The sequence below is a fragment of the Anoplolepis gracilipes genome, chromosome 3, assembly GCF_047496725.1.
Source record: "Anoplolepis gracilipes chromosome 3, ASM4749672v1, whole genome shotgun sequence".
In the NCBI taxonomy this organism is placed as follows: Eukaryota; Metazoa; Arthropoda; class Insecta; order Hymenoptera; family Formicidae; genus Anoplolepis; species Anoplolepis gracilipes.
Genome location: NC_132972.1, coordinates 10,449,295 through 10,476,378, shown reverse-complemented (window position 1 = coordinate 10,476,378; position 27,084 = coordinate 10,449,295). Strand labels below are relative to the sequence as shown.

The window sequence follows — 27,084 nt, the reverse complement described above, 5'->3', positions numbered from 1 at the left end:
CCTTGACATTTTCGCTGAGGAAAAATTGTCTCCAAATGACCTCAAAAATCTGCCATTAGCAGGTTTTTCATCAATTACAGGACATCTTGTATATATATATAGAATTCAAACACTCGCGAGCAGGACATGCTTGCAAAAAAATGTAACAAATGTATAATTTATATACTTGCTAAATAATTATTTCATATGGATAACATGTATATGAAAATTTAGCACGTGATAGAAAATCCACGTAAGTATATGAAAATTTAGCACGTAATAGAAAATCCACGTAAGTATATGAAAATTTAGCACGTAATAGAAAACCTCATGTATATATTATAACTCTCATATGACGCTGCTGTATCACTGTAATTAATTAATTCAGAAATATAAAGATTATATGTTTGAATCCATGCATGTTTCATGTCCTTTTTGTTTAGCTTTCACTTATAAACTTGCTAGAAAAAAATAATTGAAAAATAATAGATGTTGATGATTATACGTTGAATGCGTTGAATAGACTACCATATAGTTATTTAACCATAGTTATTTCTTAAATGTACTATTAAGAACTGAAAAAATAAAAACCATAAAATAACTTCTTATGTTATGCTATATGTATAATTAGTGAATAAAGAATTGCACACGGGTACAATTCAATTAAATATAAATATACATGTATCTGTAGTAAACAAACTCCGAGATTAAAAGTATACATATGTATATGTAAAAAACATTAAGTATATATGTGTTTTAATCTACCGTATTTTTTTATGAAATTAACATATGTATAACATAACATATATCTTATTTTTTGTATTCCACCCCGGGGGGACATTGTCCCTTCGGGGAACATTAATTGAATTAAAATAAAGGCATTAATCTATTCTTATCATCTTAGAGATTGGACAAAAGAGAGATTTTGCGCCACGGGATCATCCACGTACACATAACAGCATACAGTATTAAAACAAATTAACTAAAGTAAAAAAAGCAGAATTCACGTAACGCTACATCTCATTTTTTTTCTAATGACTTTAAGTCTTTTATTACATAACAAACAACCCAACGTCGCCACCATCGCGAGATTTTGCGAAAATATGCGGACGTTTTAATCTCGCGGTCACTTAAAAACTTTTCGCATCCCAAAAGATATCTTAAAAATATCTAAAAGACAATCAGACTTCTTTAAGTCATCTTTAAGTAATTTTTTAGAGACATGTGCTGTCTGGGATAGATTCCGCCGCTATCTCGACCAGCGGATCGGAAAGCCGCGTGCGGGAAGCGGAATAAAACCGCCCTGTGAGAAACTAGACAATCTTATTATATATAAAGTATATATTAATATTATATTTATATATATGTTAATTTTATAAAAAAATACGGTAGATTAAAAAGAGAGAGAAATCCTTCTGAAATTGTAAATTCTTAATTTTTTACTGTTGAATCTTTTTATTCTTTTTATTATTTGTCATCTTGTTACTAAATTTCTACAAAGAACAATGAATAATGAAGGCTTTTATCGAAATCTATTACATGTTGATTTCTTTATATTCTTTTCAGATATTTTATGCTTTAATATCGAAAAAATGAGTAATATTTAAGAAAGAATACATTGCAGGTGCACGTATGAGAATCATTTTTATATTAAAGAGAAGCCTGAAGCCTAAAAACAGCTATTCCGATGTTTTTTTGGTAAGATAATAGTTTTTCAAATCAAAGTCATAGAGATATTAGATATAAAGCACGCGAGGAAGCCGAAAATGTGATAGCGAAATAAAAAGAGAGCGCTGCATATAGGCCCCTGTGTCTTTATCTAATCGCGCATGCGCAAGTTGACTCTGGCATAAGTTTCTCTCTAATCTGCTAGATATAGAAGAAGAAGATATAAGTTACGTAGCAAGGACACAAGGAGCCTATATGCAGCATTTTCTTTCTATAGCGGGAAGCACACACTCTTGCATAACGCATAATGCGTATACATATAAGAAAACTGATTGGTCTATAAGCATTTGCATAAAGCCAGAAACACGTAAATTCCGTAATCGTAATTTTAACTGTAATCGTAAAAATCAACCAATCACGAGCGTCCATTGACGGCGTCGCCGTTGAGAAAAGTGACGAATTGATATCTTTATTTTTAGTCACGTGATTCTTTTTGTCGCTCAAACAATCGATTTCAGCGGCTCGTGAAAATTTACCTTTAAGTCTTACGGCTTAAGTTTTTTTATGTACCCGGCTTTACGAGCTAGCATAGCACTCGCGTGCTCTAATATCTAATATCTCTATGATCAAGGTTCATTTAGCATGTTACCATTTGTGTCTCTTTCAAAGGATCTGTAAAATTACGTAGCAATTTTTTTTTACTGTCGGCAAAATCACTCACTGTTTATGAACCTGTTCATAAATTTTGAAATACATGCGCATGGATATGAATTCAGTTGCATATTTTCATTAGATTTATTATAATTTTTGTCTACTCATAACTGATCCTAGTTTTTTCGAAGATGGAATCCATAAAGTCTGACCACGACGAGGAAATTAAAATTTTTGGTAATTATGTCTGCGTTTATTTTGTTTATCTCCCCGAAATATATTTAGGTTAGAATTCGTTATGAAACCATTAATTATTGATTGTCTAAATTAATTAAATTTGAAACGACAGCTCGCTAAACCTTTTCACATTAATCTAGAGATCATGCTGATTTTATTATAAAACAAACGCAATCAATCTTTAACCTTAATATCAGTCTTGCATACATACTATATTTTAGAGAAATAGTAAAAAAAAGAAATAAAAATTTTAGCTAGCAGAAACATTTAACAATTAACGTCACTAATAATTAATTGCATTGTAAATTAATAAATTATATAATTGCATTATAAATATTCATATTTTCTTCCAATTAGATATTGATCCAACAAGGATATACGATGCAGATTATCTTGGCATTGAGGTCAACCCAAAGAAAAAGAAATTTGTTTCGAATTTGAGCGAAGACTTTGATCTTGAGAAATTTGAAACAGACATGGGTTGGAAGTCTACAAAAATGAGTTTTGATCTAATGGAAGACCTGACACAAATAGCAAAAGAGGTAAATCCCTTGGACAAGATTTTGAAAAAGAGTGTTATCACTCCTGATTTTGAAAAATTACATGTTGTACCACCCTATGAGTTAAGTAAACGTCAATTGGAGATACACAAACAACGAGAAAAGCGAAAGATGGGTACAGGGGCAGGATGGTTTAACATGCGAGCACCTAAAATAACACCAGAGATTAGGCATGATCTTGAGGTATTACGAATGAGATCCGTATTAGATCCCAAACACTTCTACAAGAAGAACGACATGAAAGCATTGCCAAAACACTTCCATGTTGGCAAGATTGTTGATTCTCCAATGGACTTCTACTCCTCACGTCTTACAAAGAAGGAGCGTAAGAGAACAATCGTTGACGAGCTTATGGCAGATGCACAGTTTACAAAATATAATAAGCGTAAATATAGAGAGATTATTGAAGAGAAGAAAAAGACGCATTATAAGGCACACAAACATGCAAAAAGACTTAAACAAAGAAAGAAGAAGTAGTTTATCACAATTATACAGGATTGATTTTATATTTGAAAAATGCAAAATTTTTTTGTAAATCTTTATAAAATTTGTATTTACATCTTTAACATTATAGAAATATAGTAACAAATATATATGTACACTCAAATTGTACATTTCTTTAAAAAAATATATATTAATATTTATATTTGTTTAAAAACTGCTTTAGACAATCTTTTTGATAAAATTCGTGACAAAATTCAGAATTGAATTTTATGTATGCTTGTGATATATAAATTCATATAATTTCATGTGTAATATAGAAAACATTTAAAGAAATAAAATATGAATATATACAAAATATATATTAAGACACATATATTAGAATATACAAAATATAAAATTATAAATAAAATTGTTTTGAATTTTATCACGTATTAAATAGAATATTATAAAAAATGAGTTTTACACATATGTGTGTGTATGTATGTATATATATATATATATATATATATATATATAGTAATGTATATATATAGGTATAATACATCAATAGTCTATATGATGCTTTTTGAGTGTATGTGTATATATATAGTACATATATGAATAGTAAAACTTAATTCAGTCCTCCAGTAATTTCAATAGAAGCTCCATTTATGTAAGAACTCTTGTCAGAAGCTAAAAACACGATAACTTCTGCTACTTCTTGTGGCTTTCCCAATCTTTGTAACGCTATCTTTTTTAAAAACATTTCTTTAACTTTGTCAGGTATAAGTGCAGTCATAGGAGTATCTATAAAACCAGGCAGTATTGCATTCACCCGGATCCCTAACCTGTAGAATATATATAATAGTTATTTTCTAAATAAATTAATCAAAATGTATGTCTGACACATACTGTCCAAATTCCATCGAAGCGGTTTTTGTCATAGCTATTACTCCAGCTTTTGATGCACTATAGCTAGTTTGTCCAATGTTTCCACGTGCCACAATCGAACTCATATTGATAATTGAAGAATCTTTGGTTGCATTTCCCTCTATCATTGCTTTGACTGCAACTTGCATGAGTAGAAAAGTACCCTTTAAATTGACATTGATGACATCATCGAAGTCATTGTCGCTGAGTTTCACTAAAAAGTTATCTCGTACGATCCCTGCTGAATTAACAATGATGGTGGGTGGCTTTGAAAATTGCTTTACAACATCTTTAAACCCTGTTTCAACACTATTTCGGTCATTAACATGAATATTCAGTGCAATATGTTCAGCACCTGCAATAAAAAATGCACTAATGTAACAAAACAAATAAAATAGTCATAAAATAGAATTAATTACTGAAAATAAAAGAATAAAGAAATATATATAATTTCAATAAATTACAAAATTTCAATGTTATAAACACATGAAAATAAACTTTGTATCGGCTTCAAAAATCTCTTTCCAAGATAAAGATTTTATAATAATAAATATATATATATAAACCTTCCAAAGTGGCAACAGTTTCCTGAGCAGTTTTGACATTCTGATCAGCTGCGACAACGGTTGCACCTTCGCGAGCCAAAATTCGACATACTTCTCTTCCGATGCCGCTTCCAGCACCTGTAACGTGGATCAAGAAAGAGCAAATAAGATTTAATCCTATTTATATGCATATTCAAGTCTAATCACATTTTCGCTAATGATACTCGAGATAAATTTTTATTACTTATTTCTGCAAAAATAATAAATATGATTAAACTGTTTAAATAAAAAAAAAAAAAAAAGAAGTCTTTACAAACCAGTAACAAGTGCCAATTTTCCAGCTACTAGTTTCGACATTTCAAAAAAAAAAAAACTACAACACAATTAAAATTGAAACACAACTCGCCTCACCAACGTGTCCAATTAACACTGCTGAATCGATGGACGATAAGTGCTCGATCATCATGCGAAGAGGAAAACACACGCATTTATTGAACGAACGCGCCGGAAGAACTTCTGACGGTTCGAAAATACGCTTTCTCAATGATTCGAGCGTGTCCCAGTCGCCGATCTCGGTAGTGCGAATAACGTAAGCACCCCCGACCAATGGAAATCGACTTTTTGTTGCCCTGACGACGATACCATATGCCGCTGACGTCAAAGCGTACCCGCAGTGACGTCAGAACGCGCAACGTAAGTGGTCGTGTTTATGGAAAAATTGAACTTGAATTATCGGCGTTTGCGATACGATGCGATGCTTTGCCAGCTTTGCACGGATCGTTAGATACAGGTCGAGTGGACGATGACAATGTGACATCGCGCCTCGTTGATCGTGTCCGGCCGGCACTTGGGGCTGAAAACAGATAGAGCTCGAATTTAAAAACGCGTATCGTTCAAGCCGGTTCGCAATTAAAATTAAAACGCACCAGCGATGCGTTTTCTTCGCGGAAAAAAACTTGCCGCATAATAAGTATCGGAAAAAATTGATCGTTGGCTGGAAAAGTTTACGCATTTTTAATGCGCTTCGTAGGATTCTAAATTCCAAGTATTTTAAATGCAGAGAGGCGTACATGCAAACGGAGCTTAATAATTGTCTGGCCAATAGCTACGGTTGAAGTTCGTAGAAAGCGCGACACAATTCATGTCAAAGACGATTATCCGGGGACGATTATCTCGCGTTATTTCGACTCGAATGTTTCGAACAACGATCGCGGTAGAGGAGAGAGACCGGCACGCGCGCGACATGATCGGGGAGGCAAGGGGGTGGTGTTGTATCCGTAGACGACCACGCTGGCAGCACCGGCAACGCGCCGCGCGCCACGGTGGTTAGGTATTCGTAACCCTGCGCCTTCTCGCTCGTGCTAGTTTTGCGCCGAGACGGCTCGAGGCCGTGTCATATATGACAGATCGTTGAGTTGGATCGGGTGCGGGCGCGCGACGTCAGGGACGGGTGGTCGGCTCGTCGTGAGTCGAAGTGACGAGAAGAAGAGACGGAACGAGTGAGACGAAAGAAAGAAAGATCTCGCGGTAAAGAGGTTGTGACACGTCGGTGACAAGTGCGCACGGACCAGGAGCAGGGACGTCGCGGCATGCCGTGTACTCGCGGCGCGTCATTCGACTCGACACGCGCGAGTAGCGTCGAGAAAAGCGGCAAGAGAGGGTGGCGACGTGCAACGACAACGATATCGACATCGACATTGACATCGACGACGACGACGACGACGACGACGACGAAATTGACGCTGCGTGCTTGGTCGCACGGCGAGATAACGACGGCGTGGTGAGAAACGAGACAAAGAGCAGGTGTGAGAGAGAGTGAGAGAGAAGAGAGAAGGAGGAGGAAAGTGAGAGAGAGAGAGAGAGAGAGAGAGAGAGAGCGTGATCGAAGTAAGAGCAAGAGCGCGATTGGCGTTGACGAGAGATCGACATAGCGCGCTCTCTCTCGTGTGCGAGCGCACCGCTCGCCGCTTCTCAACTACGGACAGCGCGGATCGAGCTACCGAGGTGTTTCGAAGTGCGGCAGCGGCGGCCCAGGATGCTGCCCGACGTAGCAAGAAAATGGCCGTGATCGGCGAACGCAGGTATCACGCGGCGGTCCGTGCGAGCGCGTATACGGAGTTGTTCTCTTGTCACAGGGTTGACGGTCAGTCCGAGACAGCGATAACGTCACCGTTGCCGTCACCCTCGTCCTCGTCGTCGTCATCGTCGTCGTCCTCGGCGTTGGCGCGCCGTCGACGGCACAGGAAGAAAGGCACCGCGGGTCACTCGCCGCCGCCGCCGCCGTCGCCGTCGCCGTCGCCGTCGCCGCTGCCACCGCCGCCGCAGCACCAGCAGCAGCTTGCGATGACGTCCTCGCGCGGAAGTGGCCTGGAGTCCGGCGAGTTCAGCGATCCCGACGACGACTACCTGGACGAGCTGCGTAACATACAGAGCATCATTGCTGTCACGCGGCAGAATATCGACACTCTGAACAATCGCTTCGCCGGCTTGCAACATCCGCCTTCGATTTATCTGAATGAGTACCAGGAGTTGACGGGTAAACTGCACAAGCTCGAAACTGAGGAGCAGAGGCTTAACGAGCTGCTAAATGTCAGGAGAATTTCTAGTAGTGTTTCTATGTCGGAAAGTGACAACAATGCAAACAGAGGCCCTAGAACACCGGTAAAGGCCTTTCATACATTGAGAGCGTATCTACCTAATCAGCAACGTACCACTGTGCAAGTCAAAGAGGGACTCTCCTTGAGAGACGCATTGGCCAAACCGATGAAACTTCGAAATCTCACTACTGAGATGTGCGCAGTCTACAGTGTGGGTGAAACCAGGGAAATGATAAGTTGGGACGTGGACAGCTCAACGTTGAATTGTGAAATATCGGTGGAGATTTTAGATATGTTTCCCATAGCTACTTCCATTTCACACAATTTTGTGCGTAAGACATTTTTCTCACTAGCCTTTTGCGAATGCTGCAGAAAGTTGCTATTTCAAGGATTTTATTGCAGAACATGTAATTACAAATTTCATCAGAGATGTGCAGGTGGTGTTCCTGCTTTATGTCATCAGGCACGCCTGCAGGATGCTTACTATCAGACATTATTGGCACGTAACAATCCAGAGAATCCTGCTGGAATCTTGCAGCTTCCCTCTTACGGATTAAGTAGAAGTATGTCTCCCTCTATGGCTCAATCGAGAAATCAGAGGCATCCACGTTCCTTAGGCCAACAAGACCGATCTAGCTCAGCACCTAATGTTTGCTTTAATATGATTAAGCCAGGTGGTGAACCTATCAACCTAGATGAATATAGTAGATCTCAGAGTTTAGGTAGACCTGTCGGTATTACTCAAAGTCCTGTGTCACCTGGCAGCAGCCCAACGAAACATAGTCAGTCCACGCAGGCTAGTCCCACAAGTACTTTAAGGCCGAAACGACCAAGAGCAAAATCAGCCGATGAATCTTCGAAGAATCTTTTAGCACCAAGGGAATCTATCGAGGATTGGGAAATTCCAGCGGATGAGATTCTAGTAGGGCCACGTATCGGATCAGGATCGTTTGGAACTGTGTACAAGGCTCATTGGCATGGACCTGTCGCAGTGAAAACACTCAATGTTAAAATTCCCACATCTGCACAATTACAAGCATTCAAAAATGAGGTGGCTGTTTTACGTAAAACTCGACATGTAAATATCTTGCTATTTATGGGTTGTGTCAGTAAACCACAGCTTGCGATTGTTACACAATGGTGCGAAGGCTCGTCTCTGTATAAACACTTGCACGTATTTGAGTCCAAGTTTGAATTACTGACATTGATAGAGATTGGGAGACAAACTGCGCAAGGCATGGACTACTTGCATGCGAAGAACATCATTCATCGAGACTTGAAGAGCAACAATATATTTCTACACGACGATCTCACGGTTAAAATCGGTGATTTTGGTCTGGCAACAGCAAAAACTCGGTGGTCCGGTTCTCAACAATTTCACCAACCGACTGGCTCCATTCTATGGATGGCACCAGAAGTGATCAGAATGCAAGAAGAAAATCCGTATAGTTTCCAGTCTGACGTTTATGCGTTTGGTGTAGTGTTGTTCGAGTTACTATCTGGTCAATTACCATACTCGCATATAAACAACAAAGATCAGATATTGTTCATGGTAGGACGTGGCTATTTGCGCCCCGATTTAGATAAATTGCGTTCTGATACACCAAACGCACTCAAGAGACTCACGGTGGACTGCATTAAGTTTACGCGCGATGAGCGACCAATATTTCGTCAAATTCTGGTCAGTTTAGAAAGTCTTCTGCGTGGTTTACCGAAGATAACAAGATCGGCTTCCGAACCAAATCTCAACAGAACGCAGCTGCAGTCTGATGATTTTCTATATACTTGTGCTTCACCAAAAACTCCGGTGCACTTTCAATTTGGAGCATTTCCCTTTTATCCTTCTGGTGGGAATATATAAATGTATCGGCTAACACATTATAAGTCTGATGCACTTTGCATAGAAAAAGTATTTAAAATATTGAACATAATGATATAAGCTTAACTTTATGAACAAATTACATAATTCTTTCACACTTCACTTTCATTGTATTGCAAATGTTTGCTCGATGTGGAATGTGATAACATTCTCTTTGATATAAGACAAAGGTCAAGCAAATTAGGCTTTATATATGTATACATATATATATTTATGTATATACATATATATTATATATATATATATATATATATATATATATATATATATATATATGTATGTATGTATATAAGAAGAAAAAAAGAGAACGCATGTGTAGCTTTTATCTTTAGACATTTACCGTTTACAGAAATAAATTTTCATTTCATTAGGTACGATCATTCATGTATTATAAATACATACTCTCGTATACACATATACAGCAGTGTACATATATACATAAATATATATAAATATATATATATATATATATATATACATATATATTATACGTGCATGCACGTCAATGTAGCGATCTGTTGATTTTGTGCGATCCTTATGAAGGATGTAAAACTAAATTAAGTCATAAGAATAAAACAGCAGTAAGTCGTGCGGGCCGTCGCTTATCTGTGAGATAGTTTTCCAAAGGCCGAAGTGATTTTGTACTACTTCCTTAATTTTATTTCAAATATGCTCACACATGTACACACATTTTGCACATAGTCAATCATGATTATTATACATATTATACTTATATCGACATCGGGATGCAGGTTGCTTTGTATATATAATAACGTATAAATTTCCATTTAAGAAAAAATTATATTTATAAAAGTAACACACTTATACTCATTAATGAAACTATTTTAAATAAGCCTGCTAAATTAGAGATATTGATTTAAAATGAACAGAGGTTCTTTAAGACATTGTAAAATGCTTATATCTATTTATATCTTATTTGACAAATCTTTTCTGAAAATATTTTTAATTATTTATCTTACGATTAAACATTTTTAATAATATTATAAATATGTATACATAGACAGAGAATACTAAATGTGTGTATATATTTCTTGCATTGTTCTTATTTAAAAAATATTTTTTATATGTTCTTAAAAGTTTACCTATTCGCTTGTAATTCATTAATCTGATATATTTATTTTTTTTTTTTTTTATTTAATGAAGTCTATTAGACGAACATATTTCGAACGAAAAGCTGATTTGTAGTTGGAAAAGAAATATAAAGTTAAATAATTCTGCTATTTAATAAAAAAAAAAAAAAAAAAACATAAGCATTATAAGCTTCAAAGTATATGAATGGGAGGGGGAAAAATTTTTCGAGAGACTTTTGACCTACTTGTTCTTTCATTTCGTAAGATGTTATAGTACATATCTATTGTCCAAGCAGAGTATAGTTGAGCTGAAAATGCTAGTATAATAACTAGTTTTTCAGACGACGCTCTCTTCTGTAAAATATTTCCGAATATCGGTACGGAGATAATTATATCGTGGCCTAAGAGATAGCTATATAATCGATGCTGGTACACGTAATAGGATACTACATTAATATTAAAATTTGACAAGAAGACGATTAATCGTATGTGCTTCGAAAAATTCTTTTATGGAACTTTTACCATAGACTTTGCTTCTCTTAACTTTCTAACTAACTCAAATATCTCGCTCGCGCGCGCACACACACACCAGTAAATTTAAGTTTTACAATTAATTATTCGAATATGACAACGAGAGAAAAGAGTGGCAATCTTATAATTGATATACAATTGAATATACAAATTACATAGGCTTTCATATTACGATTTACGTTTAATTGACATTAAATAGTATCTTAGAATATACGTGCTTTTTCCTACGATATATCTTCCGAGGCTATCGTGATGCAGGAAGTAGCGCGAATTTCACTTCGAATTAATCCAAGATCACACAATGTAATCTTTAGTTAGCGTTCGAAGAATTCAATTTTATAATATCATATATCACTTTAAATCTTTATCGCGATGAAATGTGAGTTATGAACAATACACATGCGTGGAAGGAAAATGCATTACTACGAATTACGAATGCTCTTTTATTATTATTATTAGAGTGCAATATATTTTATTCAAAATATTTAATTAAATAGGTTGTGTGATGGTACATATATTATTGAAATCTCAAGTGGATATTCATAAAGTAACATATCTATATCTCGTCCTATCTGTATATAATACTTAACTTTGCATGGCCCCAGCAATCGAGGACACATTTCAGATATTGAAATAAAATTGATTTATTATAAAACAAATAATTCTCAAAAATAATATATACATAGAGAGAAAAAAATATAGATATATATATTTTATAATATTTCATATTATACTAAGAGACATAATATATGAAATAAAATTCATATATTATCACTCTTGTAAACATTTAATAATTATTTTTTTTATTATTATATAATAATGTTTATAAGTTTTTATGTTACTTTGTGTATTTAATCATATATGTTTGTTGGAAAATTTTTGTCTTGAAAGTTTTTGTCGTATGCACCTTCCTTCTTGCGCACAAATATACAAGGCCTAAGAACGAACCTTCGAAAACAAGTTGTAATTAGAGTGCTTAAGTTTTTTCACTCCTTTATTGTGCCCCATTATTGTGACATCCCGATTTGTTATTTATTTATTTATACATAATTCACATCGCGGCGACTTACGCGACCGTAGACAAGTGCCGAATTCAAAAGCGTGAGAGGAATTCATTGCGAGTGAAAGAGAGAAGGAAGGATAATGAGGAAGGGGATGTGAAGGGAGAATGCGTGCTTAAATATGCGGAACGTGGAGATATATAATAAGCGAAGCGAGCCGGAGACTGAAATTGTATATCGTGAACGCGTAATGTAAATTAAAGCAGAGCTTACGTCATTGATAACGCTTTTCCATAACGAGAGAAAGCGCAATGGACTGTGACAATTAACGATATCGGAATCTATCTGAAAGATTAAAAGGAGGAGGAGGACATGTGGGTGAGGAAACCGACCTGTGTCTTCCGTTGAAAATTTATCGCGCATCTCAAATTAATAAGAAACATAAATCTTCCGTTTACATCGCGAAACAAGAGAGAGAAAGAGAGAATTGTTTCAATAGCATCTTTATATATAGTTTGTATTACAATTTTGTTATTTCTCGTTACAAGAGAAGAATATATCGTGTGTTTCTTTAAATTTTATTTCGCTAAATCTTAACATTTGTCGTCTTCCTCCGCCTTTGAAGATTTTTATGTGCGTATTAAGTTTTATAGGATCGCGCACTCTGTTGTCGAGATTCACTTCACATTCGCGCTTCGACGTACATGTATGCGGAGAATTTGTACGAGAATACGATATCGGAGCACATTTCTTTGTCATTGAAAAAGCACAGGCAACGTGGGAAGGCAGATTCAACGTTTGTATCGCGGTTGCTTACACGCATTTTGAATACAAACGGCATCGTATCGAGGACATTGCTTCTTTGCTTAAGTCGCGATCGTAGAATAAAACTTGGTCTTCGTAAGAGGAAGAGAATAGTTTAGACGCGATATTGCCATCGAAATTTCAAGCAAACGTTTAAGCGACATGAATTTTGAATTTCGAGTATGTGAATCTGCTTTCCTCAGAGTCCATCATTGGTTCGAATTTGATGTATATTGAATAGAATAAAATTTTTCGCGCGACATGTCCTGTCACGTAGCGATGATGTGGTAGGACTTTGACTTCCTTTCGCTGAGTTATAACGACAATCTGTGTTAATCGACACACTGAGTTAACACATTCGCTGTTCCTTTCTAGATTAATTTCTAGACTAATTCTCTATCTATTCGGCATAGACAGAGGTAAGAGTTAACTGGACTTAGCGTTAACCGACGTTAGTGAAACCGGCTCCAAGTTGTACCGACATAGTTTCGTTTAAGTGACTCTAACTCACTATAGTAAGAAAAAAATACGAATTGAATGGAATTAAGGACGGTCATTTTATGATTCGATTCAAATCTTATAAATCTTATTAAGTAACCGGAACCATTCAAATCAAGTGATTCATCAAACATTCTTTCAGATATATCAGATTCTTGAACAACTAAGGATCAATTTAAAATTCATTCCTTCAATGAAACAGAATCAATTTTTTTTGTTAATTTAAGAGATTAAAGTTTTTAAACTCACATTTAATTTTATCTTATAAATTTCTCATCAATGATACAATTAAAGTTTCTTTTCTTATAAGGAGAGAGATAGAAGGAACGAGACAATTTGCTGAAATCACCTTGCTTTGAAGCATCTAGGAATGCCAATTTTGCACAAAATAAATTCCTATTAATTCTTTTTGATGCGTCTTACGAAAAGGAGGACAATGTGCGCAGTGTTCTTCTTAGAACTTCTTAGAACTGTTTAGAGAGAAGTTAGGAGTTCTTAGAAGTTCTTCTGAAATCACATTTCCGTCTACGATATAGACGGTACAAAAAAAAAAAAAGAAATATTTAACTAAAGTCAGCGCGTTATAATATTATAAATAAAAGTAAACGAGTAAACGCGTTTTTGTCAAAATACGCCGTGATAGATTCTTCGATCGCGCGCGCAGTTCCATCAGATACTCGACTATAATCTCGACGAGAGATCGATTGCTGTATCTAATCGAAAGAGAGCGAAAAAAATATATATATATACACATACACACACATACAAGAAAAGGACAAAAAATAAATTTACTTTATCTTCGCGTATGACGCATGCGAAATTTATTTCTCCACAATGACACTTCTCCTCGATCCTTTTACGCTTCGCTCGAACTTCGTTTGCCGGATAATAATTCAATGATTGAACAGATTCTCGCGTATAGGAGTCTCTCTTTATACATGCATCATTAATGTGTAAATTAAGAGAAGCAGGAAACGGGGAGAAATGCTGTTTATATCGTATCACCGAGTTGTTTTTCATTGACAATCGAAAGTTTCTCTCTCTTTAAATGAAAGATACGAGATGTAATAATTCGCGATTTTGCTGTTTTGGCTAATTTTGGTTAATTAATCTAATGGGAGATGCAAATTCTGACAATATCTCGTCTCGTGACAGATTGTCGTCGATTGCGGATGCGAAGAGTAAACGAGACGACTCGTCACGAGAGTCTGCGGTCGAAATTGCGGGCGTGAAATGTCTTCTGGCAAATTGTTGTTTATTTCCCACGTGTGTCGACTTTCATTATCACCCGTCTTCCAGGCATGTCGCAACAAAGAAAGATGAAACGCGCATTAAAATGCACGATTCTCTCCTTTCTTCTGCATTTCCTCGCCCAATTAAATGTTGAACGTTCAATTCCCATTCTACGTTGAATATTTTCTTAATCGTTTCGTGTAATTTTAATTTTTTCGTATAATTCTAATATAAAATTAAATTTTTATCGTCATATAAGATGTGGAAAAGCCGCATATTTAACTGTAAATTATGACTTGTTAAATGTCTAAAATGTATTTAATCATGTTTGAAATCACACTTTTAAGTTTTACACTATTGCTCGAAAAAAGAGATAAATTTTCGAAAGTTTCGAATAATTTAAAAAAAAAAGTCATAAATTCATAATTCTTTTAAAATAGCTTTTGAAAAGAGCAATATTCCTTAAAAACAGTATCTTATTACATATACGTCAATGCTAATTATTTTTCCGATAATTGAATTTTCAGAGACATTGTTTCCGAGAAATTTAATACTCATGAAAGGCAGAGGACAAAACTCGAAATTGAACATCTACATTTAGCACTGTATGCGCGATGAAAATTATATTCGGAATTTGCGATTACATTGTATAAATACGGTTTTGAATCTTTATCATACTTTATTTCGAGATTGCCTTTAATATTGTCGTAAACAGACTGGATATATATATATATATATTTACAAATTTAGCATTAAACGTGCGACATGAATAAGGATCACGCGGTATTATATACATGTGCGCGTTTGTTGAAAGTCCTATAATGTGAAATCCTATAACGCGTTACGCGATCCTTCGGCATCTCGACGAACGGAAGTGAATCGATAATCCAATACAAGAACACGAACGTATAAATAGTCTGCGTAATATATAAAAGGCTAGTGTTTACGCGTTTTTAAGAAATTACGTCTTGCACAGACGTATGTGTGAACGCTATCACGCGTCACCGATAATTCTGGATAAAACATTGAATACTTAATTGATTCTTTCACGTGCGCATATAATGGACTATTGTGTATGTACAATCATCCATTTGCTGTTTAATATTTATGACCGTGTCAAAAGGTACAATGATTTATTTTTTATTTGTATATATATAATTTTAGCTTTGTAATTAAATATAATTAAAAATAGATAAATTGTATTTGATGAAAATATTCAATTGATTGTGACTTTTACATTTAATTCGAGTTTTGGAATATATTAAGTATATATATATGTAAATTCTTTTGATCTTTTTAGCATATCTTTCTTTCTCAGTTCAGTTATTATATTATTTTTAATCAACTAAGAAAATAATGTATATTTTATTATTAGATAAATAAAATTATCTCTGAATAAAAGGGGTTTTATGCATAATTGTTAAATGTACGTTTAAATGAAATAAAAAACTGTCAATTCTGCTTAATTTCATTATATCATTCTTTCACGGATATTTTTCAAAGTATTATTCTATTTTAATTTAAAAAATTACTTTTTAAATGTAAAATATTTTTGGATATATCAAATGCAAATTATTATCTTCTGTGGTGGATACCTGCAATATCATTTTGAATGTTTGATCGGTAATAAAGATTGTGCTGAAGATTCTCAGATATGTTCATAGATGGCGGTTTTAGAACACTCTGGTACAACATTTTTCTCAATTCATATACATATACAACAGTTCTCAAGTTGCACTGCATGTGAAAGTTTCGAATTTCAAAACCATGTCAGAAACTTGTAAACAAAATCGCATTATTGTTCGGAACAAATTATGGCAAAACCTGAAGAGTGTGCTTTTCTATCTGGGCTATTTTGTTAATGTCAGGTATAAAATTGATTAAAATATAATATCAGTAATTTGTTATTTTGGAATTGTAAAAATTCTATTCATGTAAAAAAGTTGTTCAAATCAAATGTGCAATATATCATATTACAGCTGTTTTTAAACATATCTTAATAGGCATGTAATACATGTATATTACATAATATACAGGCATGCAATACATATACAATATATATATATATATATATATATATATATATATATATATATATATATATATATATATATATATAATATCCAGTTGCACGCGACATTTCCGGAAATCAGGTTTGTTGCAAGAATATCAAATCAAGTTTTATATGCAGGAAGGAATATATAAGGGAGAAAGATAATTTTGCTATTGTTGAATATGAAAGAAAGATTAACACAATCATCTGATTATATTTTTTAAAACGAAATATTCATTATATGTATAAAACAAGATACAATTCAGGTAAAATTATTCAAAGCTTTTTTCGAACGTCCTCTTTATTTAAAGTATTAAATCGCAAAAAATATATAGAAGAAATATATAATAGCGATTCTCTCAATGTTGCTCTTTAAAAAAATAAAGACAAAACACATGTATTATTATTCCACATGTTACATTTCTTGTTATTCATTGTCAGTTTGCAAGTTTGAAACTTGTTTATTTAAAATAATTGCTTTATGTATTTCATAACGTTATGTAAGATTTTTGGACAAAAGTATTTTATTTGAAATTATATATATATATATATATATATATATATATATATATATATATATATATATATATATATATATATATTATTATACATATTTATTACGATTTATTTGAAAGAATTTATTTGACAAGAATCACAGACGCACACACACGTATATGTATATATATTTCGCAAAAGCAAATTCTTATTTAAAAAGAGAAAGTGTGCGTGGAAATGTGTTAACTGTAGTTTAACGGCCCTGGTTTCAACCCCCCTGTCGAATGTTTATACTTGATGTGCGGCGTAGAGCAGCGCCGCAGCGCGCATGCGCGGCTCCAGCTGGCGTCTCAGCCGGCCTGACGGTAGTCGATGTCGGAGCCTCGGAAAGGTGGGATCGTTCTCGCGTGCTTGCCGCCCTTTCACACCCCGTCATCGTGTTCACCTGTCACACGCGTATATGCATGTGAGGGACAGTTGTGCAGCTATCACAAGTGAGATTATTTGCAAGTGGAAACGACGATAAGCAGCGAGCGTCCGTCCGGAGGTACGCGAGGTTAGTTTAGTTACTTGGAGTAAGAAAATTCGGTGTGGCTGACGACGCGATAGTATTACTCTCTCTCTCTCTCTCTCTCTCTCTCTCTCTCTCTCTCTCTCTCTCTCTCTCTCTCTCTCTCTCTCTCTCTCTCTCTCTCTCTCGCTTTCTTTCTCTTTCTTGCTTTCTTTCTCTTTCTCTCTCTTTCTTCCTCTCACTCTCTTGCTCTCGAGGGGAACGACATCGCGCGCGCTCGATGATATCGCTATCGCGAGCATAGCCGGTGAACCGCCTGCCTTCCTCTCCCCTGCGGTTGACCGAAATATCCAGGCTCGATAGCGCCTACGGGAACTCGCGACGAAATCTCGCCAAGTGTGTGTTCGCCGTTACCTTATTAAGCGGCGTTAGCATGCTTGGAAAGTCACTCGTTTGTAGTCGAGAGTGACGGAATTGGATATCGAAGTAAAAGGGCCCGACAATGACAGACTGTTCGCTTTTGCAGTCGGGCATATTTCTTTCTCTCTCTTCTCATCTACGAACGGCGAGAAATGTGGCATCATATATCGTAATGTTTTTTTTTTCGTCTTAACAGTCCTATGAAGTTTTTCTTTTCGGAGAAATCCTGGTCCGTTTATTTTCTATTGACGCGACACTGATTTTATTCGATAAAAATCGATAAAAGATAATATGATCACGATTTCGGCAAATCAGTGTAGAAATTTTATTTATTTATTTTTTAGGAGAAACTCGAATGATGTATTCTCAAAAGTAATCTGACACAGTATAAGGATCGATACAATCCAGAACATAAAGCAGAAGCGTTAAAGCGGGTCACATTCTTATCGGGACGATAAGAAAAATACATCCTAAAAATATAAAAATAATAATTATTATTATTATTAATCTTAATGGCTGAGAAGTTGACAAAAGAACTTGATTATTATCGGAAAAATACGGTTCCTTTAGAAAGTGGAATCTATAGTGCTGACGTTTCATCTACTTTATGATAAATCCGATTTTGATTGGACGACTAAAATCTACCAGTTGATAATCTGTTTGTAACACTAACTCAATTTCATGTTGAATATCGAGAAAGTCGATAATTTTTTCACTACATTTGTTGTTGACTGTACACAACACAAAAGTAACATTCCAGTTTACGTGATTTTATGAGAAAAAATAAGTAATAAATAATATCTTTATATAGTAGGTTTTATTAAAAATCTTACATAAATAAATCTCTGAATTCGCGTGAAATTATGAATAATAGTAAATAACGATAGATTTAGAAATAATAATGAAACTCAGAGTTAATATAATATATAACAAATCTTGAAAAATAAATTTTATATTATATATTATATATATACATAATTAAAAAAGAATAAAAGAAAAATTAGATAGTACTTATATAATTAAAAATAATTTTAAAACTCTTTAACTTATATATAATACATTTTCTCAGATATATTATTTATGTAAGTAAATTATTACGTAAGTAAAACGATCAGGATGTGAGACATTAAAGATGTTTAAAAAAATATGTGTCCACAAATCATAAATATACTCATTATACACTTTAATTAACAGATTTATATAAACATCTAGATCATAAATGTAATAAAATACATTTCAAAAAATCATTTGCATGTGAATCATAAATATAATAAAATATACCTAATATTTAAAAAGATAAATATAAATATATATAAATATTTCAAAAGATTTAGGCAAAATAAAAAAAAAAAAGATGAATGCATGAAGAGGTATCGAATAAAAGTTAAACGACAGAGAATTTCAATTTTTCATCGTTTACGATTTCATAGCTTTCAGTATGTACTTATGATGTGCGTGCCCTTAAACGCCGATACATTCCCGCGCAAATAATATATTCTGTGGTAATCAAATACGACGACATGCGTTAGATGAAAAGTGAAGACAAATAACGACGACACTGAAAAATACGAATGCAATTTATATTCGTTTTTCATCCGAAACGCCGCGAGCCGCTTATCGAAGCGCCTATCCGTATTGTTGTCAGCGTTTATCTGTTTAATTTAAATAATAACGAAAAAGAGAGAGAGAGAGAGAGAGAGAGAGAGAGAGAGAAAAAGGAGCAATGGAGAAACGAAGAAACACCGTTACTGATTTGACATTTGTTTAATTCAACTTTCGGTATTCTGCACGCGTTACCGGTATATGTATGTTGATATTTTTTTTATTAAAAAATATCATTGGCATTAACGAGCAGCAAAAGTTTTAATAACAATGATGTATTTGTATATCTGTATTTTATTTTAGATTAACTACGTCAAATTTTCGTTATTCACTATCCACAAATTTTTTAACGAATTTTTAATAATAATTTACAACTTTTTTATTGAAAAATGGAGGAAAAATGTCAACTGTTCGAAAATTTTATGTTAAAAGTTACTTTAAACATTAAATATTAAAGAGCTCTGGAATTAAATTTCTACAAATATATATATTTGTTATTTGGGAGTTGAACGTGTGTAAGAGCTTTAATCTAAGAGCTTTCATTTAGATTTATTTTTAAAGTTCTATTTGAATTTTATTTTGCAAAAATAAATTTTCCGTAACTTTATAACTTATCAACGAAAAAAATTATTTTGAGTTAGCCAGAAGTTATCAAAGAAAAAGCACATACAGATTCAAATTTATATTTGAACTAGTTGAAGCAACTCGAATATAAAAGTCATTGATGTTGTATGTACGTTGTATGCTGAAAAATTATTTTTTTAAATAATTAAACAGACAAAATGTTGCTAACGACGGCGTAAAATGTCGTTATTGATGTTCGCAAGTTTCTACGAAACTCTAGCAAGTTATCGGTGCCGATAATGGCGATAATGTTTACGGATTATCGATAAAAATGACTCTGCAAGCTCGCAATGTCATTTTTCGATATTTTATCTTACATTCCTGTATTTTTAAGAGAAACTAGTAGTTTATGTGCTACAATGCATTCTATGAATTCTCGAGAAAATCATATTCTGCATATTGTGATATATTTGAGAATATTTTTTGTGATTAGTTCAATTTTTTTAAAAATATTTAAAGAATTAACAAAATATTAAAGAATTATAGAATATATTGAAATCCTAAAGATAAATTTTGTACCTATAGGAAATTAAGTAAATATAATAAAAGATATTTATTGTCGCTGTTTCGGCTATATATATATAATATTATTGTTCTTTATTTAAATTTTTATACAGACTATTGATGAATATTATTGTTGTTGAATGTAATCAAGATATCTATGTATCAAATTTTACGGCTATTATTCACGCGTTTTAATGTGTGTGATGAGTCTTAAACTAACTAGATATATATAATTAAAATCTTTCTGTAATATTAAATATGATTTATTGTTCTTATATGTTTGTGCCATTTTATCAGAATCTTGGTAGATATTTCTGTAGATAGAAAATATTTCAGATATCCTTCTGTAATCGGACACTTTATAAAAGTTTTATCAAGAGATCTATACGCGCGTATTGAAATACAAAAAAATCTTTCTATTTTCATCTCTCTTTCCATTCTGTCAAATTTAACTATAGAAATGTTATACCTACATGATACTGGAATCTCTATATATATATATATATATATATATATATATATATATATATACACATACATGTACGTATATGTATAATAAAATTGACTGTTTATTCATCTTTTTTTATTATTAGCCATCATGCGTACAGGTATATCAAAAATATTGCATAGAGGATAAAAAAAATGACAGTTATTTGATTGTGAGTAATAAAACTGAAGACTCGAGGACATGACCTATTCCGAACGCACAGCAAGGATTATAAATGGAGTTTCCACCTTCTTCCTTCTATCTTTCTTTCTCTTAATTAAACGTTGATCCTCGCACATTCTGCCGAGAAGAGAAAAGCAGTTTCTCTTCTCTTTTCCGTTTCGCAAACGGTAGAGCTCGCTTTTCAATTTCCCTCGCAGCTGTTGCCCGTTGCAGCTGTAACAGTGTGTGCACATACACATGCACGTGCACGTACACTTTGTTATCTTCTGCTATGTACCTGTGGCTTGGCTCAGATCGATGACATAACTCAGCTATCTATTTTTCTTTACAGCACCGAATCCGATAGTCGGACCTGACTATCGTCGGACCGGAGAACGTTCATTCAGACGAGCATCAGCTGATACGATTTTGTCTGCGTGGAACATCGGGTCTAAGGTTGCTTTTAATTCCTTGTTTACCACCTACGTCGCGATCTCGCCATCGACGATTTATCTTCCACGACTTCCGACAGGATCGTAAACTCACGCGGAAGAGAAACGTTTGTCGGGAAATCCGGCGAGCCTTAATGATAATAGCGACCGTTATATCCGCCGAGGAGTTTATCGAAGTATCTGGACTCGTGTTGGAACTGTCATTCCTTGCCTGAGTCTCTTCGGGTATTCCTTAAATTACGAAAAATGGAGGAATTTTCTCAATTTATCGATCTCGAGCTTGGCTTTCCGTAAATCTTTAGCGCGTGTATTTTTGGAGGCAGCTCAAGATTTATCCTCGGCAGCGCTATCATCAGCTGTGCGACAGGACGAATGCGCAGGAAATCAGAGAGAGAGAATGTTCGGTTGGTCGCCCTGGACATGGGATAGGTGATGATATCTCGCGCACCAGCGATGATGGGGCGATAGATCGAAATCGGTAAACGCAAAATGGATTGGGTACCTCGGATCAGGTAGCCAGGAAATGACAAAGACAGTCGTGCGGCCAGCAATTAATTATCAAGAGGAATAATAAGGCTTTGTTCTCGTTACACTTCGTGAATAGCATATCCGCACTCTCTGACTGGATCTTCGCGTTTCCGTAAGACTGTCTCATATTCTCGGAATAAGTAATTTTTTTATTCCTTTTTTTCTTTTTCTTTCATAAAAAAGATTATTGACTTGACTCTCTCTTGTGATCTCTAAGACTGTCCTATATGATTTACTCCCTGCCGTTTGTGCCACCTATCGCCATTTAACACAGTAAAGACTGAAATTTAAGTTAATCAGTTCATCGGAAAATTCGCGTGGCCGACCTTTGGTCTCTCTCTTTATCTATATTTATATCTATACTAATATCTTTCCCCTGAGAAGCGAGAAATTGTTCGAGAAATTATTGTCGAAGTTCAAAAGATCACGCGATTTGTTGCGGAGCTTTTTCGCATTTCACACGCGCATTCGATCAATCTCATTTTCGAAGACTGATCAAAATACGAAGACTGATTGCCCTGCTTAATTTATTCGATTAAAAATAGAAGAACAGTTTACATATCTTTAGGCGTACATATCCTGCGAGATCTTTTTAATCCGATAAGTCGTCGAATTGTTCACGCAAAGTTGTCGGAGACTAAATATCGTACGTGCTTCGTGAAACAGATTATATGTGCTCTGATATATGGCATGTATATACAGATACAAAAAGGATATGTACATGTGTGTGTATAAATGAAGAAGATTCCGGATGTTGCCTAATGTACACGAAGGAAGTGGCGTATAACGGAAGTCACTCGGTGAACGGCCATATAAATTGGAACGCATCGATTTTCTCTCAAGATCAACGACGATGATGATGCGAATATTGGACGAGCCATCGCGATAAAGTGATCGATCCGTGATATATTACAGACGTGTGATACTTGGTGACGCAAAGTGAGATCAGTGTTACTGCTGCATGAGGACGTAAGGGTACAGGATGGGTTGTGGACAGAGCAAAATCGGCAACATCTATCCGAAGAACAAGAAGAATAAAAACAACAGTGCAAAAAAGAACGGCGACTCTATACGTGAGTACAGACAAATATTTTCAAGTTTAAAGTTTAGTTAAAATTTAGAAAAAAGAAACTGATTTCTTGTTGAATTTTTATACAGTAACAATTTATTTCAACTTTGTGTTTTTTTCTGGCAACAAAAAATTTAAAAATCTTCATTAATACGGTAAAATTTGATAAATATACTTTTCATGATTTATTTTAAATTATAATTATAAATTATAATATTATACTTTCACACAATTTAATTATTAAGATAAAATTATATTATAAATTATAATATATACGTATGTAAGTTCCGTGAAATAAGTTCTGTATCATACTGGATAATTCGGATACCTACCTCTTTATCAGACAGGGATTTATTCAATAGGGAAAATTTTAGTCGGAAAATAGAACGTCATTATGATTCAGAAGTTCATTAAAATTTCAACTCTTTGGAGTGCAACTCAAAGCTCCCTATATAATTTCGTTCACCGTGAAATCTCTATCTAACGGAATCCTTTGAAGAGCTTTGTACTCCCACATTTGCTTTCCATACTTATACGGTACCATATAACAAAAGACCATCGGTATTCCATTTTACTCACTGATACAAAATTTCGCCGATACAAAAAGTTATGCAATGCAAAAAATTAATTATTACATATCTATATTTATTTTTACATATCTACAAATGTATGTATATATTTAATTTTTTCTAAATTTAATATTTTTCTGTGTATAGTATTAAATTAATGTTAGTATTTAATATTAGTAATATTAGTATTTAAAGTAGTATTTCTATTAATTCATACGAAATCTATAAATTTAAAAGAGACTCGGATTTATTTTATTTGATATATTTAAGTTTTTAGTTACGTAGTTCTCAGTTTTTTGGAAACGATATTTTACGGAAAAATAAATTACATATCAAATAATTTTTGTGGAATGTGGGATGTTAAAATTTAGAGATGACAAATAATACGCGCTATGACATATGTATGTTTGACTCAAACAGGCAATCAATAAATTAAAAATACCTGTCGTAAAAACCATTACATGATTACGGTTGCGTTTACGCTTATCAATTATCATATCATTATCTCGAATATAAATATATACTGTAAAATCTTCAAAAAGGATTTAAACTTGAACAGCATAAGTTATATATGATAGTTTGATTATAAACCAACGACGTGCCACTGATAAGCTGGTTATGCTATCAGGCTAGATTCATTCCACGAGATCTAGATATAGGTTGGTGTTTTAGCTTATAGTATGGTTTTATCGCGAGCGTGTCAACGTACACGTACGCACGCGTGTCCTCGATCGATTTGTTGTAACGCGTTGACGTACTTGAGGTAGATTAGGGGCTGGGTTAGGTTGCTTTAGGTCGACCTGGGGGGCGTGTTGCCTTTTGACATCAGATTGACATTTAGGCTAGGTGTAGCAGTGATTAATTGCCTAACAATGAATGTCTCTCCTCGCAATCGTAAAGACAATATAAATATGATACATATAAAATAATTATATAATATTTTTCTTCAAAGCTAAAGATGCGTGATATTACATTTATCATTATATTTTATTACAAAAAATTTTCAGACATTTTATAGTTCTAAATTTATTAATCATAATGATCATCTCTATACTTTTTGCATTATTAATTTTAAGTAATGCGTTTTCCGTGAAATTAATTTTTGCTATATATTTAAATCTTTTTTTTATTTGTATGATATGTAAAATAAAGCCTCTTTATTTAAACGATCCGACAAAATCGAATCGTTTAATAATTCCTTAATAATGCATTATCACACATGCACATGTAATTCTGTTTTCATTTTGCAGCACGTTTCTCCGTTTAATTTACGCTGCTAAAAATTCATTTTTTAGGAAATCATAATTGACTTTCACAGACTTTCTCATATATGTTTCTCGAAAGCTAATGTCTAATCTATTACCTCTTTATTAATCAATCTTGTTTTATTTCTATTTTAATATTAATCGCATAATTTTAAGTTCTAAAAGAGTTTACAAATAAAATAAATTACACAAAAAACGTTTGTAATAAATGTTTGCTTATGCAAGTATATAAGCGCTACTTCCGTTCGAAAAAAGTTCTATTGCATTCGGAGCTTAATATTTTACGAAAAAGACGAGTGCGGAGGTGGGGGTATAATAATTTATTCTAAAAATATGAATTCGAATTTTTTTGCGTTAAAAGATGAATGTTTTCATTCGAATAGAGGGAGCACATTCAGATATAGAGATGTAATGATCGTCTAATTTATTCTAGTTCTATTCCTCTTTCGTGATTCTTCTCTTTCTCAATTTCTCTAGCAGTCGCTAGTATGGATTCCGAAGGAATTTCTTTATTCTTTACGTTCGAACAGCGATGGATAACTGATGGCATACATACATTGGCATCCACATATTATCGAAGAAAGCAGAAATAACAGATTATTGACAGATAAGATCTGCATACAAGATCTCATTCGTCGCAATATTGTCGCGTTGATATCAGTTAAGGTATGACTTGTCGCGCATCATCAGCACATCTCGCGTCATAAAATAATCCGATGCCGTTCGCGGTAACTCGAGATAGTAACAACTACAGTGGCGAATTTAACTGCAGGTATAATATTTGATATAGCCTTCTCTTATTTAAGAATTTGCAAATCGAAGAGAAATCCCTCGATATATATATATATATATATATATATATATATATATATATATATATGAATTTCTATATAATATGTATGAGTTCATACACACATAAACGCATATATGTATGTATATATATATATATATATACATACATACATATATGCGTTTATGTGTGTATGAACTCTATTAATAAGTAATATTTTTGGTAGATTTTGTTTGGTATAATATAAATATCATTTAATTATTTAATCATAAAAAAATTATATATATATATATATTTATTATATATTAATTATATATATAATTATATGATTAAATAATATTTATTATATTAAGTGACTAAATAAATGTGTAGTCCGGAAGGATATTTTTAAAAAACTTCACATATTTATAAAAGAAATATTTGTGAAGGAATGAAATAATAATATAAGTTGCACATATTACTATTATATCTGCAAATTTACAGGGGTTGGTTTATCTTTGCTTAAAAGAAATTCATCAAATTTTTGAAGAAAGATACATGCAATTTGAATTATAAAACGAAGAATATTGGAAAAGCTTTCTATTAATATACAATTTTTTATCTTTTACGATAAATAATACGGTGTAAAATATTTGCATCTTTTGTTATTCATACAACGACAATGCAATGTATGTATGTACATAAGATTGATGAGATATTGGAAAAGCCGCAATGTTTAGATTTCAATAGGTACATCACTGATGATAACGTGCAACGCAGAGAGGCTTATCACATATAATGCGTAGAAATCTTTTGCAGAAAACATGTTCTGCGTTCCTCTTTAAGCTCGATAAATTTGTTTGCGTAATTATACGAATAATCAATACGAATGATCGTGTTTACGAAATCGCATAGAAGTGATCGGCACCGAGGAACATGTGGCGAGG

The 27,084-nt window shown here is 33.7% G+C and overlaps 4 protein-coding genes across 5 annotated transcripts in view; 3 read left to right on the top strand and 1 right to left on the bottom strand.

The window, feature by feature from the left end:
- The first annotated feature begins 2,252 nt into the window (after positions 1–2,252).
- On the top strand, positions 2,253–4,416 carry LOC140664160 (deoxynucleotidyltransferase terminal-interacting protein 2). Its single transcript, XM_072888986.1, has 2 exons — positions 2,253–2,535; positions 2,893–4,416. The coding sequence occupies exons 1-2, from the start codon at positions 2,490–2,492 to the stop codon at positions 3,570–3,572; spliced, it is 726 nt and encodes a 241-aa protein (XP_072745087.1). The 5' UTR covers positions 2,253–2,489; the 3' UTR covers positions 3,573–4,416.
- On the bottom strand, positions 4,034–5,794 carry LOC140664159 ((3R)-3-hydroxyacyl-CoA dehydrogenase). Of its 2 annotated transcripts, none has more exons than XM_072888983.1 (4): positions 5,405–5,794; positions 5,015–5,131; positions 4,431–4,803; positions 4,034–4,366 (listed from the first exon to the last, which is right to left on the bottom strand). In XM_072888983.1, the coding sequence occupies exons 1-4, from the start codon at positions 5,457–5,459 to the stop codon at positions 4,150–4,152; spliced, it is 762 nt and encodes a 253-aa protein (XP_072745084.1). In that variant the 5' UTR covers positions 5,460–5,794; the 3' UTR covers positions 4,034–4,149. The 2 variants fall into 2 exon arrangements, with proteins under 2 accessions (XP_072745084.1, XP_072745085.1); XM_072888984.1 differs by having other exon boundaries at positions 5,311–5,603.
- A 547-nt stretch (positions 5,795–6,341) lies between these two features.
- Raf (serine/threonine kinase raf oncogene) lies at positions 6,342–14,200 on the top strand. Its single transcript, XM_072888976.1, has one exon. It carries the CDS (start codon positions 7,052–7,054, stop codon positions 9,449–9,451), a length of 2,400 nt encoding a protein of 799 aa, XP_072745077.1. The 5' UTR covers positions 6,342–7,051; the 3' UTR covers positions 9,452–14,200.
- A 3,329-nt stretch (positions 14,201–17,529) lies between these two features.
- Positions 17,530–27,084, top strand: part of Tow (target of wingless) — a 43,607-nt gene continuing 34,052 nt past the window's right edge. The window contains exons 1-2 of the mRNA XM_072888982.1: positions 17,530–17,731; positions 21,838–23,538. Coding sequence (XP_072745083.1) covers positions 23,448–23,538 — 91 coding nt within the window. The 5' untranslated portion in view covers positions 17,530–17,731; positions 21,838–23,447. The remainder of the gene's footprint in view (positions 17,732–21,837; positions 23,539–27,084) is intronic.